Source organism: Palaemon carinicauda, chromosome 12 (assembly GCF_036898095.1).
Source record: "Palaemon carinicauda isolate YSFRI2023 chromosome 12, ASM3689809v2, whole genome shotgun sequence".
Classification (NCBI taxonomy): Eukaryota; Metazoa; Arthropoda; class Malacostraca; order Decapoda; family Palaemonidae; genus Palaemon; species Palaemon carinicauda.
Window position 1 is genome coordinate 147,423,241 of NC_090736.1, and position 14,796 is coordinate 147,438,036.

A 14,796-nucleotide genomic window follows, 5' to 3' on the forward strand; every position below is an offset into this window, starting at 1 on the left:
CAATCAATCAATCTTTCTTTTTAAAGAAGCTAGCACTTATTACCATCTCTTGTTCAACACACATGTCTACCAGTCTCTCACCACTCTCATTTTCACCTGGTACGCCATACTTCCCAATGACACCTTCTACCTCTCCAGCGCCCACTCTAGCATTTAAGTCACCCATAACAACTACATACATAATTCCTTCTACCCAGTCCTTCTACACACCTAGTTAATTCATTCCAGAACTCATTCCGCTCTTCTTCACTTTTTTCACTACCTGGCCCATACGCACTGACAAACGCCCAACATTCCCTACCCAACCTAACCCTTACCCACACTAACCTAGATGATATCTCCTTCCATTCCACTACTTTACCTGTCATCCATTCACTCAGCAATAACGCCACACCCTCTCTCGCTCTTCCCCTTTCAATCCCAGACACTCTACCAGACATTTCACCAAACATCACTTCACCTTTTCCTTTCATCTTTGTCTCACACAAGGCCAATTCATCCATCCTTCTACTTCTAAACATACTTCCAATCTCACATCTTTTACTCTCTATCGTACTACATCCACGCACATTCAAACACCCCAAAACTAGAGTGCAGGGAGCAGTCACTCTCCCCCCAGCTCCATCTCCTTGTCGATGTCTCACAGGAATTTTATACAGGAAAGGGGGTTCCCAGCCCCCTCGTCCCATCCCTTTTAGTCGCCTCTTACGACACGCAGGGATAACGTTGGCGCTATTCTAATTTTTATATGCCCCCGCGGCCACAGGTTTTATTTAGAAAAAGAAAGAATACGCCACTATTAGCTTTTCTCCGAGGTTGTATTTTTACAACTTTGAGATGAATATTTAAATTTGAAAATTTTTTAGTTCCTTACCTGGAATACAAACCTACGCTATTTATTAGGGGTACAGTATTACTTTTGGAAAAGCTGAAAGGATGAGCTATTAAAATTTAGCGAGGGTTAATTACTCATCCTGCTAGTTAGCGGGGGTAGGGGGCTAGCTAGCTACCCCTTTCACTCACACACCTGTGACTGAACTCACTTTGTTTTTGGCTCGGATTTATTGGACTGCCATTTAATTCTGTTTATGCTTTTTCTTTTCAGTGTTTGTATGTGTGTTAACTTCTTCTTGTGGCCATGCGTATCTGCCCTGGTCCTGAGGGCCGTCACTGATCCTCACAGCCTTTACCCGGTCTGCAGGGGTCAACGGTGTGATCAGTTGAATAAGTGTAATGACTGTCGGGAGTGGTCTACCTCCCAGTGGGAAAGGTTTGGGCAATGGCGTAAGAAGAAGTCTAGGTTTCTTCTTCGACTTCCCGACCTGTCTACGAAGCTCCTGTTCATTTGGCCTACTCCGGGGGAGTCCATGTCACTTTCTCCTCTATTTCAGGTTTGGCTGTCCTAGGGGTTACCGGGTTTGCCCTCCAGGGAGGCCCTGCAGCAGCTGCTGCACCAGGGTGCTAGTTTGCAGGATTCGTCAATGTTGGAAGTGGATCCTTTGGCTCTCGCAGATGTTGTTGTTGTAGTAGTTTGCGGACTGTGGCCAGATGTAGCATGCAGGCTGCCTAGTGTCCCAATGCCAACCACACTCCAACGATCACTACACAAAAACATAAAATGGTGGAATACTCATAAATCTGGGAAAAAGGTAATAGTCAAGAGAATTGGGCACTGGGCACCACCCCTCGATTTTTATACTGGGCAAGGAGACCCAGTTAGAACCTCAAATTTCCTTATTATCTTTTTTGAGTTCCCCGTCTCTCTCTGCAGTGCTATACACAGAGTCCTAAATAAGAGGAGCAGTACGCTTTCTAGGTAAGATTTTTTTGTATATACCGTTAAATTGAACATTAGGAGAGGAAGAACTAAAATATTACAAGGGGAGAGAAAATAAATCTTCAGGCTGGAATGAGGGACATCTCACATGAGGAGCTTATTAAAAGAGGATTAATAGCAAAAAAAATTGATTGCAAAATGAAGAAAAGAAAAAATAACAAACTTCCCACACATTGGGCACTCCCTTAGTAATACAATGCTCTGTACTCACTATCAGGGATAATTTAAAGATGATTAACTAAATTTAAATGCAAGCTACTAGACACTATTGAAATGAACTTACAAAAGTTCAACAACCCTAGTACCTATGTGTGTGCAGCATAGAAATGTCCTCCTCCTCCTTCAAACTCACTGGAAGATCACACAGATTCATCGCAAGCATCATTTCATCACAGCCAGGTTAATTCACAATAATTTTCCTTCCTGTCTAATATAGTCACACTTGGGAGTTTCTTTCAGTATGAAAATTCAAAGGCCCGCATAATGCTTCACTTGGAGGTCAAAGGCAATGGTACGTTTATTTTATTTTATTTTTAGAGTATACTGAACAACACAGACGTTCCACAGAAGCCAACTCTCTCTCAAGTTTTTTCGCATTATAAACTACACTCCTATATGCAAAGTATATGTGTCTTGATTTTGTTTACTTGTGTCTTATAAAGTGAGCTTGAATTGATGCCAGAGTACAGTCAGTAGGTAAACACTTTCAATCAAATAGGATATCACCCTACAATAAATTTCTAGCATATGATCTGACACTGTGTTCAGGGCACCGCTACTCTCGACAGACTGAAAGGAATTAACCTTTCCTCTACGTCAACATCGCCTCTCTTTATACAGAGTTTTGAATCTACCTGCCCTCAGTCAGAAGGGAGACCTCCTTCACTGGGTATGGGTTGCATCCATCGGTCCCCAGAGGGTGCTCCCTATAACCTAGGACTCCAAGCAGTTTATCTTACCTGACCTCGATGGCAGATTACCTGCTCGTGTGGGCTTTGACTAAGAGAGTCGGCGAACCCCATGGGCCGCCCTCAACGTCTCTCATTTACAGCGATGGGCCAGGGAATACTCGACTTTGTTCCTGGCAGTTCAAATCCTAGATTTCGAGCCCTTCGGATTGGGAGTTCTTCATAGCGTGACCAATGATCCAGATCAATGGCTGCTATGCCAGGGAGAAACTGGAGGCGATAACTCAAGGAGACTACAGGAGGTTGCCCCTAAGTGTCAGCACTCTTCATCAGCTCAAGGAAGGCCAAGAGAAGATCACCTAGAGCACGTTCTTGGCTTGGATTCACAAGGTCACGGAACGAGCGTGAATCCTGATCCTTCTTCTCATATAGGAGAGCTCATAACATTAGGGGCAGGAGTACGCCATAGCGTTTTTTTTTAAGACTGCTCTGTGACGTAGGCCTTGTCAGCATGCGTGTGGAAGCATCAAAGGACCACTTCCTGCAAGATGTGACCCATGGGAACATGGTGTCGTTCTTCCTTGACCCTGTATTTGCTACACAATAAATGGTTTAAACACCTCAGGCTACTTGATGGACAAGTAGCAGATGGGGGAGGGCAGAGTTACCCATGGTTAAGTCTGAGATGAATGACAAAGAATGACTGGCCATTATTTTCTTTCATCTCTCACCCTGTGGGGTAACAGTACCTACGATACTCTGCAAAGCTGGACTCCGCTGTCTGCAGGTAGAACCATCTCCTTTGTGTTGCTTGGTGTAAAGAGATAAACTTGCTACGTCCCCATACCCCCTGGCAAGGTGGGATTGGTTAACATCTATGGTTGATTCTAAGATTCCTACGTTTCTTGGAATTCTTACCTAGACTAGTCACACTGCTAGTATCACACAATCACACAAATTGCTTAGACCGCTAGCCGTGCTTTGCACAAATTATTTAGCGAGGTGTCAGGGTTTCACCCTGTTACGAGTGAAGCACATACGGGAAAACCCCGGTTCCAAGACCACTAGACCAGCCAGTTGGTTTTGACTTGCACCCTCCTAAGGGGGAAGTCAATCCCTATAAATAGCGAAGGTTTGTATTAGTGTCGGAACAAATGACAAGTTTGAAAGTAATTTGTATTTTTCCTAATGATTCAAATATGTAGCTACTGTACTGTATTTATACAAATTGGCCCGCCATCACCTGTTCCCTAATAAGTCCTGCTAACAACACAGGTGTGTGTGAAAAGGGTAGCCGGCTATCGCCCCTCTAACTAGCGAGTGGGTGATTATACCTCGTTAAAAGTCTTTTGGCTAGACTTCCAACTTCGGCGAAAGTTTAATCCCTTTAAATAGCTACAGGTTTGTATCTTTAGAAAAAATACAAATTACTTTAAAATTTGTTGTATTTAGTGCTGGAACAAATGGAAATAATTTTTAATTTTCCTAATATACAAATCTGGAGCTTTTTACACATACTGGTCCTGCTATCACCTTCCCCCAAGAAGTCTTGCCGCAATTGCAAAATAATGTTCAGTTACTATTGCTGGTGTGAGGGGTGGTTGGTCCCCCCCCTACCCATCCACCAATCAGCGGCGGGTAGTTACACTTTGCATAAAAGTCTTACTGCTAGTTTCAGCTGTCGCCGAAATATATCTCCACTGTAATGACCTCCAGGTTTGTATAGTTAGGAAAATAAACAAACATCAATTACTGACACTTTGTTATCAGGTGCTAGTTATAGTCTGGGGAAGCTCTTGTTTCCACTTTTTCTTGTTGCTAAGTTTGTGTTTGAAGCATATAGCATATCAATATTGAGCAAGTACAATATTGAAATAATAAATTTTACAAGGAAAATTTACTCTTTCATAATTTTATCAACAGACCTTAAAGAAATAATGTACTTTGAATATGAATATTCGGATAGTCTTAATAAGTTGAAAGCCCATCAGTTGTTTTAACATTGTTTTGATACATTTCTTCATAACATTTTATCTTTGTATCCATGTACATTAGTATCTGTACAGTAATTAAATTTACATTTTCTGGGATTAGATAAGTCTAAGCAAAAGAATTGTGTCATATTGTATACCAACTATGCATTTTTCTAACACTAATAATATAAGTTAAGTAAAAGGCATTATGATTGTGAAAAGTCCCATCTTTATCTTTAAATAATTACTAACCTCCATCTTGGTTTTTCAGGGACCAGCTAAATGAATAATTAGGTCAGAAATACTTGCAATTCATGTGATCATCTTGAAAATGGAGAATTCTGCTTCAGGGAGAAGTGAAATCAGCAAATCGTTCTCTGATGGAAGTTACAAGAAGGATTCGTCAATCATCTATGTCTATGGCGATTTATCTGATACAGCCTCAACTAGCACTAATACTGGTGTAATAGATTCTAAAAGAGGTGAGCAAGCCAATGCATCTGCATCTTGTATTTTTTCTGAAAATGATGTATCTTTTAAGCATACTGCTATGTTTGAAAATCCTCCCAGAGAACCTAATGATTGTGAGGAAGACCCTCCTGATTCTTCCCATGCAAGTTGCAGTCCCTTGTCTGACCAAGGGGAAGACTTTACCTCCATTGATGTAATAAATGAAAAATGTAGTAAAGGTTCTCTAAAGAATCAGATTCAAAGAAGAGTAATAAGTAAAAACCAAAGAGATAGAGTTTGCGAGCTAACAATAAACAACCCACCAATCATGATAAAAAAAGTGACTCCAATTTCAAAGTCTCACCAAGGTATCTCAAAATCAAAATTGCCATCTGTTTCAGTTTTAAACAAAGAAATTCTGACTAATGTGCACCTTAAAAGGTATCCTCCAATTTCTGTGCGAAAAACTGTACCTCTACTTGAAAGCAGAACTCCTTCTGATGGAGGTGAATCACAGTCTAAATCAGTTGCACCTTTCAATCGGATGAATGCTCAGCATTCTGCTCAGTGTATGAAACAAGGACAAGTTAAATGTGATTTTGTGTGTAGCCTTTATAAATCCAATGATTGGACCAAGAACAGTACTCCAAATTTTGTTGGTAAATTTAAGCAGAAAAGTAAAAAGAAAAGTGCTCATGTTGTTGTGAAAAATATTACAAAAAATAACAAGGTTACTAAGTTACTTAATGAGGATAATACTTTTAGTAATGAAGCAAAACATTTGAAGTGTTTATTTTGTGAAAAGTATTTTGGATGGAAAGCCATAACTTGTTTGAAGCTTGACGGGCCTCTCCCTTCAAGTTTCATGAACCCAGTGTCCCTTTTACAGCATTTTGGAATAACTCTGTCCGTTCCTGTTTATGGACCAGACAAAAAGGATTTGACTTTTATAAATGTATGTCACGTTTGTTATAATCTAGTGGTAAATGGAGACGAGCTGTACCAAAAATTCCAGTCTATCGCAAACCAGATGAGGCAGTTGTGGCCTAAACATGCCGTAGATAATAACTCCTCAGGAGAGGAAAATTTCCACAGATATTCTTCTCCAGCAGGTGAAAGTTATGAAACTAGGACTGTTTCAGATGTTGAGGGAAAGAAGAAAAATTCTGGTAGAAAGCCTCAGTATATTTTACCAAAATCAAAAATAGATGAAAGCGTATCTGTGAATGTGATTATCTCTCCTGACCTTGAGGCATTAATAAATATGAATGAGGAACGATATAACTCTGTGATGGATGAGGAAAAAGTTAAACCCAAGATAGTAAGAACAGAACCACTCACATGTGGTTTATGTGGTAAAGATTTTTATGCTGATGATCAGTGGAAATATCACTTGGATCATTATCATAGAGTTCAGAAGAAATGGCACAGATTCACACCGAAATCTCACACAACATTTAGAGGCCACATCATTAGCGAATTGATAAAATTTAACAGTGATCAGAAAGGTTTTGAGTGGTGCAATGATTATAAAAGTAGACAAAGTGTATCGAAAGAAGGTGAAAATAATCATACATGTGTTGCTTGTGGAAACACATTTAGTGACCAGAGTTCATTTGTAGTACATTTACGCAATTTTCATAATATTGTAGTTGACGATTCGCTTCTTTTTGGCACAGGAAATATTGCTAGTTATAAAAAACCTGGTAATCAGAAATCGGACAAAGAAAAAGTCTCTAATCAGTCAAAAATAATCTCAGAAGAAGAGCAAGGCTTAGCCAAAGGTTATCCTGATAGAGATGTACATTTTAATACCAATAAACTAGAAAATGTGGAAGAAAATGAATGTGACAAAAGTGAAATCTTGCACAAGAGTTGTCTAGAAACTGATGCTGTGACATCTGGGAATTCATTATTAAGTACTGTTTATAGTGAGAATCAAAATCTAGGAGACACAGCTTTATCAAGTGATGGACATGGAGAAAAGCCTGACTTCAACAGAGATGGTGGCCAAAAGAATGATACCCTGGATGATACTAGTAGTACAGAATATAAGTGTTTAATTTGCTTCAAAAATTTCAGTTCCAAGGAAGGTTTGGAAAATCATGTTGAAACTACTCACCTCTCTTCATCAGTCATTTTAAAGGGAGATGAGACCGTAGGTATTGTGGACTGTAGTGTCGACGTTCAAGATGGTGAAAGAATAGTTAGAAAATTAGGTGAGGAACCAAGTCTTTCGTTTGAAGGAACAGTCGATAGAACAGCAGAACTGATGGACTGGCAGAGTGATAATATTTTAGGTAACTCCTATTTATCTGATAAACTCAAATCTAATAAAAATCAATTAGACAAAGAAATGCTCCGACATTTGGTATATGAATGCGAACTATGTAGCAGAAGGATTGCAGGAAAGAAGTTGTTACTTCTGCATATGAAAAGAATGCATAATATTTCAATGGACTTACCGATTGCTGGACGCCTTCGTTATTGTAAATATTGTTTGTTCCGTTGTGCTGATCATCATTTGCTTAGAGATCACCAGAAAGAAAAACATGGTCATTGTAAGGAACCTGATCGTCAGCAATGTGAAACATGTGGCAAAATCTACTCGTCTAAGTACATACAAGAGCATAAGTCTGTGATGCATGGTAGTGAGAGAAAACATTCTTGTTCTTTTTGTGGAATGAAATTTTTCGACAAGAAAGGGTGGAGGAATCATTTTTATTTAGAACATGCTAATAAGGAGTGGAAATGTGTAAAATGTGATTTAGTATTTAAGAAGTATCATCAGTTGCGACAACACGTATCATATATCCATAGTACAAAAGAATTCAAGTGTGACAAGTGTTCAAAAACTTATAAAAGGAAAGGAGATTTAACAGTACACTTTAAGAGAGCTCATGAAAAGGCTGTATCGTGTTGTAATTATTGTGGAAAGCAATACAGAAGTATTTCGAAACTTAAAGTCCATTTAGTTAATGTACACGGACTCTCCAGAGAAGAAACGTACTCTCATAGATATGCAAGACATAAACGAGCAAATAATAAGCTTTGCCTGGCTGATAAAGCCAGTACCAGTAATTTACCTTCTGAAAAAACATTAGAAATTCCTGAAGGAAGTGAGGTAGGAGAAGCCTGCATAAGAATTGAAAAGGGTGCCTCTGAGCTTCAGTTGGCTGAAGTTATTGAGTCTACAAGTAATGATCTCGATGATGTAACGGTGCTCATTTTATCATAACATTTTCTTCATGAGGAATATCTCTCTCTTAAATATTCCACTCTTAGTATAGTAGTACATATACTGTATTTTTATATGATGTATATTTTGTTAATATTTAATTTCTCATCTCTTGCTTTTGGAAGTTCCACAGAATTGTTCTTAGCACTGTATTGTTTTCACTAATGCTTTTCTTTCTGCTACCCTTTGCTGTTCATCGTTTGTTTTTGTTATCTTCCTCTCCCCTGTTCAACTTCTTTAACTGTGCACTTCCTCCATTTTAATTTACCATTTTTTTATGGAAATCCTTGAGACAAGAAATGTAACTCATTAGGGTTATTCATCTTCACTTCTGTTTTGTATTTTATTCAAATAATCTCTCTGGAAATAATGTCGACTATAAAACACTGTAAATAAAGTTATTAATGATTAGCATAATTGTGTTAGTGTTTGTTGTTACACAAGTAGAAATCTTGTTTTCTTATAAGCCTCAATTTCCAACTCTACTATATTAGAAGTTCATCAAAAACTTTGTTGTATTGGAGAAATAATCAATTGTAGTTGCATAAACCTTATGTGAAATAATGCACTTTTATCTATAGTAAGTTGAGCCACCACGACCCAAGTCTATGGTGACAACTCTCTTTGGTCTGACTTAATCACAGGACTATCCACATTCACAAATTAGAGTCTAATGAAAAGATTGGATTATCAAGATATAGATTATATATTGATTCATTGAAAAATTTATGGGAATTTTGATTAGTACTTATCTATAGGCCTAACAGGGCAGTGAAGATTAGTAGAGTATGGGAAATTTGAGTAAAGACAAATGAAGTGATTTTAATAGCACATATTTGACTGTACTAGCAATACTGACCATTATATTGTTGATAATTTATTTACTTGAATATCAGGATCAAACTTCATGAGTACTGTATAAGAACTTCAACAAATCGTTAGAAGGATAGGAAATGAAGTGAGTGAGTGGTTTCCAGTGAGAGTGGGTTAAGATAAGCATATATAATGTCGCCATGGTTGTTCAGTTTGTTGATGGAGTGGTAAGAGAGGTGAATGCCCGAGTGCTTGGTCGAGGATTAAAACTGATAGACGAGAGTGATCATGAGTGGGAGGTAAATCAGTTGTTGTTTGTGGATGAGATTGTACTGGTTGCAGACTCGGAAGAGAAGCATGGTCGATTAATTACAGAGTTTGGAAGGGTATGTGAGAGAAGAAAGTTGAGAATTAATGTGGGTAAGAGTAATGCTATGAAATGCACAAGAAAGGAGGGTGATGCTAGGTTGATTGTCATGGTGAATGGAGAGTTACTTGAGGAAGCAGATAAGTTTAAGTATTTAGAGTCTGTTGTTGCAGCAAAGGGTGGAGTGGAAGCAGATGTACGTCAGAGAGTGAATGAATGATGTAAACTGTTGGGGACAATGAACAGAGTGGTAAAGAATAGAGGGTTAGGAATGAATGTAAAGGAAGTTCTGTATGAGAAAGTGATTGTACCAACTATGATGTATGGATCGGAGTTGTGGGGAATAAAAGTGACAGAGACAGAAATTGAATGTGTTTGACATGAAGTGTCTGAGGAGTATGGCTGGTGTATCTCAATAGTAGGTAGTAGGTTGGCCAGGGCACCATCCACCTGTTGAAGTACTACCACTAGAGAGTTATTGGGTCCTTTGACTGGCCAGATAGTACTACATTGGATCCTTCTCTTTGGTTATGGCATATTTTCCCTTTGCCTACACATATACCGAATAGTCTGGCCTATTCTTTACATATTCTCCTCTGTCCTCATACACCTGACAACACTGAGATTACCAAACAGTTCTTCTTCGCTCAAGGGGTTAACTACTGCAATGTAATTGTTCAGTGGCTACTTTCCTCTTGGTAAGGGTAGAAGAGACTCTTTAGCTATGGTAAGCAGCTCTTCTAGGAGAAGGACACTCCAAAATTAAACCATTGTTCTCTAGTCTTGGGTAGTGCCATAGCCTCTGTACCATGGTCTTCCACTGTCTTGGGTTAGAGTTCTCTTGCTTGAGGGTACATTCGGGCACACTTTTCTATCTTATTATTTTTTTTTCTTCCTCTTGTTTTTTTGAAATGGTGTGTTGGGCAGGCTTAATAGAAGGGCCATGGATGCCTGGTGGTTTATCAAGAGATTGTCTTTTTCTGATTCTTCTTCTTCTCAAAACCATCCTTACTGTCCTCCCTTCAGTTGAAGTGACTATCCTTGAGGGTATTTAGCCTTGCATGGTGTATCGGCTGCTCCATGTTGACCAGTTTTTCCGACTTTTTACTATAATCTATGGGTTTCATCAATCACTTTATTTATAATTCTGTACATATTGATTTTGTTATAATTCTTGTTAATCTAGTTTTTAAGTATGATGTCTCTTTTTTATTTCTATTAATTCTTATGCTGTCTGGAGACACTGAGGGAAATCCGGGACCAGTACGTCCTAGATTTCGTCAATGTCGTCTTCTGTATTGCAATATTCGTGGTCTTCATGCAAATATCCAAGACCTTACAGTTGTGTCCAGGCAGTATGATATTCTTTTGTGCTCAGAAAATTTGGTTTCTAATATGAGGCACTCATCTGAGCTCCTTATAACTTGTTTTAAGAGGCCAATAATGTTGAAACATGATGCCATCCCTAGGGCCAGGGGAATGGCGGTGTTTATTAGGACCGAGTACCCTGCTTCCCATAAGTCCTGTTATCAATGTGGATGTCATGAGATTCAGGTAATAAAAGTTTGTGGCAGGCATAACAACTTTTATTTGTGTTCGATCTACCGGTGGTGATTTTAATGCTCACCATAGGGAGTGGTTAAGTTCTATCTCTCCTAACGATCGCCATGGCTTAAGAGCTTTAGACTTTGCCTCTGAATTAGGCTGTGAGCAAATCATAAATGAAGCTACTCACAGGTCTGGTAATTGCTTGGACCTCGTATACACTGACTCCCCTGGTGTTATAACTAGTAAGGTTGGTTCTCCAGTCGGGACATCTGATCATGCTTTAATTTCATTAGTAGTGAAGACTGAGCAGCCTGTCCCTGATATATCATATTCGTAAAATTTGTATGAAATCCTAAGCAGACTGGAATGAGATTTTGCATGATCTTTTGTGCTTGAATTGGTCACAATTATATATTAGTGTAGATCTTGTTGTCCCTTTGAATGAGAAACTAGTCAACATAATTGATAGGCGTATCCCTTCTCGTGTGCTAAGGTACCGAGTGAAGGACAAACCGTGGTTCAATGATGATTGTAGACGTGCTTATTTGGAGAAGCAGGAGGCCTATCATCTTTGGAAGGGTAACAGATCAGATTTGACCTGGAACAACTATACTCAGCTTTGAGCTTTTGCTCAGAGAGATTATGCCTCAACTTAAAAGGAGTACAATTTAACCATAAAAGAAACCCTTTCTGGTACAACTCAGGAACATAAATGGTGGTATACCCTTAAATCTGCACTCATTGGTGTAGATGCAACAGTTTCTCCTTTACTTAAACCAGATAGCTCAGTCACTCACTGTCCAAAGGAAAAGGCAACCCTTTTGGCTGATGTTTTTGACAGTAAACAGAGTAATGAAAAACTTGAATTTCCTCATTCCTGTTTTCCTGAGGCTAAACTAACTAGTTTAGCTTTTCGATCTCGTGAGATTATAGCTCTGTTGATGGACCTTGATGCTTATGGAGGTGTAGACCCAAATGGTATTTTTCCTTTGTTTTTTATAAAGGCAGCAGATTTCTTAGCTCCAAAGTTATCTGTTATTTTGCGCAAGTTAGCAAGAAGAGGAGCTTTTAGCACTTGTTGGAGAATTGGTAATGTTACTCCTCTATGTAAATGTGTTTGTGGTAGCTCAAGTCCCACTGATTACCGCCCAATTTCTATAACTCCCATATTATCTAAAGTTTTTGAACGTCTTAATAGGTTTGCTGAAGGTAATCATCTATTCCCTAGTTTGCAATTATTTTTTCATAAAGGCCTTGGAGCATGTGATACCCTTCTTACAATCTCCAATGCTGTACAGAAATCCCTTGATTGTGGTCAGGAAGTTCGTATGATTGGCCTTGATTTTAGTGCTGCCTTTGACCGTGTTAATCATGAGGCCCTTGTTTTCAAACTGAAACAGTTGGGAGTGGGTGGGTCGTTTCTTAGCATTATTATTGATTCTTTAAGTAATAGATCTCAAAGAGTTGTTGTTGATGGGCACCATAGTGAGTATAGGAATGTGATATCCAGTGTTCCACAGGGTAGTGTTCTTGGCCCATTACTTTTCATACTATATACACATGACATGTGGTTTGGCCTAGAAAACAAGCTTGTTGCATATGCAGATGATGCTACTCTCTTTGCATCAATTCCATCCCCTGAATGTAGATCTAGGGTTGGTGAATCCCTTAATAGAGATTTAGCTAAAATTAGTGCATGGTGCAAATTATGGGGTATGAAGTTGAATCCTAACAAAACTCAAAGTATGATTGTAAGTAGGTCAAGGACGGTGGCTCCTCAACATCCGGATCTCAGTATTGATAATGTTTCTTTAAATTTGTATGACTCTTAAAATTTTAGGTGTGATTCTCGACAGCAAATTTACTTTTGAGAAACACATTACGTCTGTGTCTTCTTCAATTGCACAAAAACTGGCTTATTGAGAAAGTTTACAAGATTTTCGGTGATCAGTCTATTCTGAAGAAGTGTTTTAATTCTTTCATTCTACCTTGTTTTGAGTATTGTTCTCTTGTCTGGTGTTCAGCTGCTGATTTTCATCTTAACTTGTTGGACAGACACTTATGGTCTATTAAATTTCTTATTCCTGATTTAGATATTAATCTTTGGCACCGTCGTTCAATTAGTTCATTATGCATGTTGCATAAGATTTTTAAACATAAGACTTACCCGGTAGTTATATATATAGCTTACGTCCCCGACGTCAACGGGAGAAAATTCGAAACTTGCGGCAATCAACGATTGGATAGCCAGGTGTACCACCCCTGCGCCCTAGCGAGGTACCTAGGAACCATTCCAGGAACCCTCATATATTCCCTGCCGTGCTAACGGCAAGATGTTGGATTTTTCACTCGCTATAACCTGTATATTACAGTTATTTTGGGGATGTACAATTTATTTTTAACCTTCGCTGGTTGGATTTTATTTTTACTGAGTGTTAGTGCTTTAACTAAGTTTGTATCTTAACAGAGGTAGGAATGGGAGTTTTTTACCCCTACTGTAAAACTAACGAACCTACTCTTTAAACATGATGGCGGAGATCGTTCCACCATCTCTATGACGTCACAATCGTGTGACGTAAGTAACATAGTACTACGTAATATGTTGCATAATTATTTTCTTTGCTTTTACTTGTAAAGAATGAAAAGGAAGTCTAACTTATAATAAATATTTAACTTTTAATATAAAAAGATTATATAAATTTTTAAGAAAATATTTGTCTTTTTAGTATTCGTATTTTAAATCATCGATACTATTTTCAAAGATTAAATAGAACTAGCGTATTGTTAGTTTTCGCTGGGTAGTCCTCATGAAAATACGATGTAATTCCAACAATTCTTGATATCGTTGTTTATTTTCTTTCGATGTTGGGACTAGTATTATTCGTATATTCACATATATGTTCCAATTGTAAAGTGTAGCAATCCACTATTTTGGAAACCCTTAAGATTTAAGGGTTGTTTACATATATATATATATACGTTATTGCGATATCTGTTCATTTTCAATATTAATCTTACCCGATAATCATGTAGCTGTCAACTCCGTTGCCCGACAGAATTCTACGGAAGGGATACGCCAGCGATCGCTATACAAGAGGGGGGTGTACTCACAAGCGCCACCTGTGGCCAGGTACTGCAGTACTTCTTGTTGACACCACCTCAATTTTTCCTCTGTCGTGCCTCCGGCTAGACCTACATGGATACGCTGTTGATTCTGGAGTTTTTGCTCACGATTTGGTGATGTATTTGCTCTAGATTTTAGCTTTCGCTATTCAGGAAGTTTTATTATTAGCTTAGCTAGCTTTTGGAATTAATTTGATTAATTATGGTGACGAAGAGAGTATGAACTCTCTTTCACTTTTAAATGGCCGACCCTTCCCTTAGACGGAAGTGTTGGTGTCTAAGAGAGTATAGACTCTCTTTCTTAATTTTGCTTAACAAAAGTTATAGATTTATTTTATATCTCTCCGCCTTTTATAGGCCTCTTCGATTAACTTCCTTTTTTATAAACTTATTAAAATTAATTTTTATATTTGTTTATATTCGACCTTTCCTAATAGTAGGCGGTCTTTTCTTGTACCGAAGTTAATTAACATTGAGCCCGTCATTTCGGTTTTACCTGTTAACATATTATGCTATTTTAATGTTTTTGAAAGAATTTC

General features: G+C 38.4%; 2 protein-coding genes across 2 annotated transcripts in view; both read left to right on the forward strand.

The window, feature by feature from the left end:
* Positions 1-8,817, forward strand: part of LOC137651316 (zinc finger protein 729-like) — a 49,162-nt gene extending 40,345 nt beyond the window's left edge. Inside the window, exon 2 of the mRNA XM_068384589.1 lies at positions 4,990-8,817. Coding sequence (XP_068240690.1) covers positions 5,050-8,406 — 3,357 coding nt within the window. The 5' untranslated portion in view covers positions 4,990-5,049 and the 3' untranslated portion in view covers positions 8,407-8,817. The remainder of the gene's footprint in view (positions 1-4,989) is intronic.
* The window catches only part of LOC137651317 (zinc finger protein 729-like), a 107,137-nt gene continuing 97,415 nt past the window's right edge, over positions 5,075-14,796 (forward strand). Inside the window, exon 1 of the mRNA XM_068384591.1 lies at positions 5,075-5,200. The gene's annotated coding sequence lies outside the window, so the exon portion shown is untranslated. The remainder of the gene's footprint in view (positions 5,201-14,796) is intronic.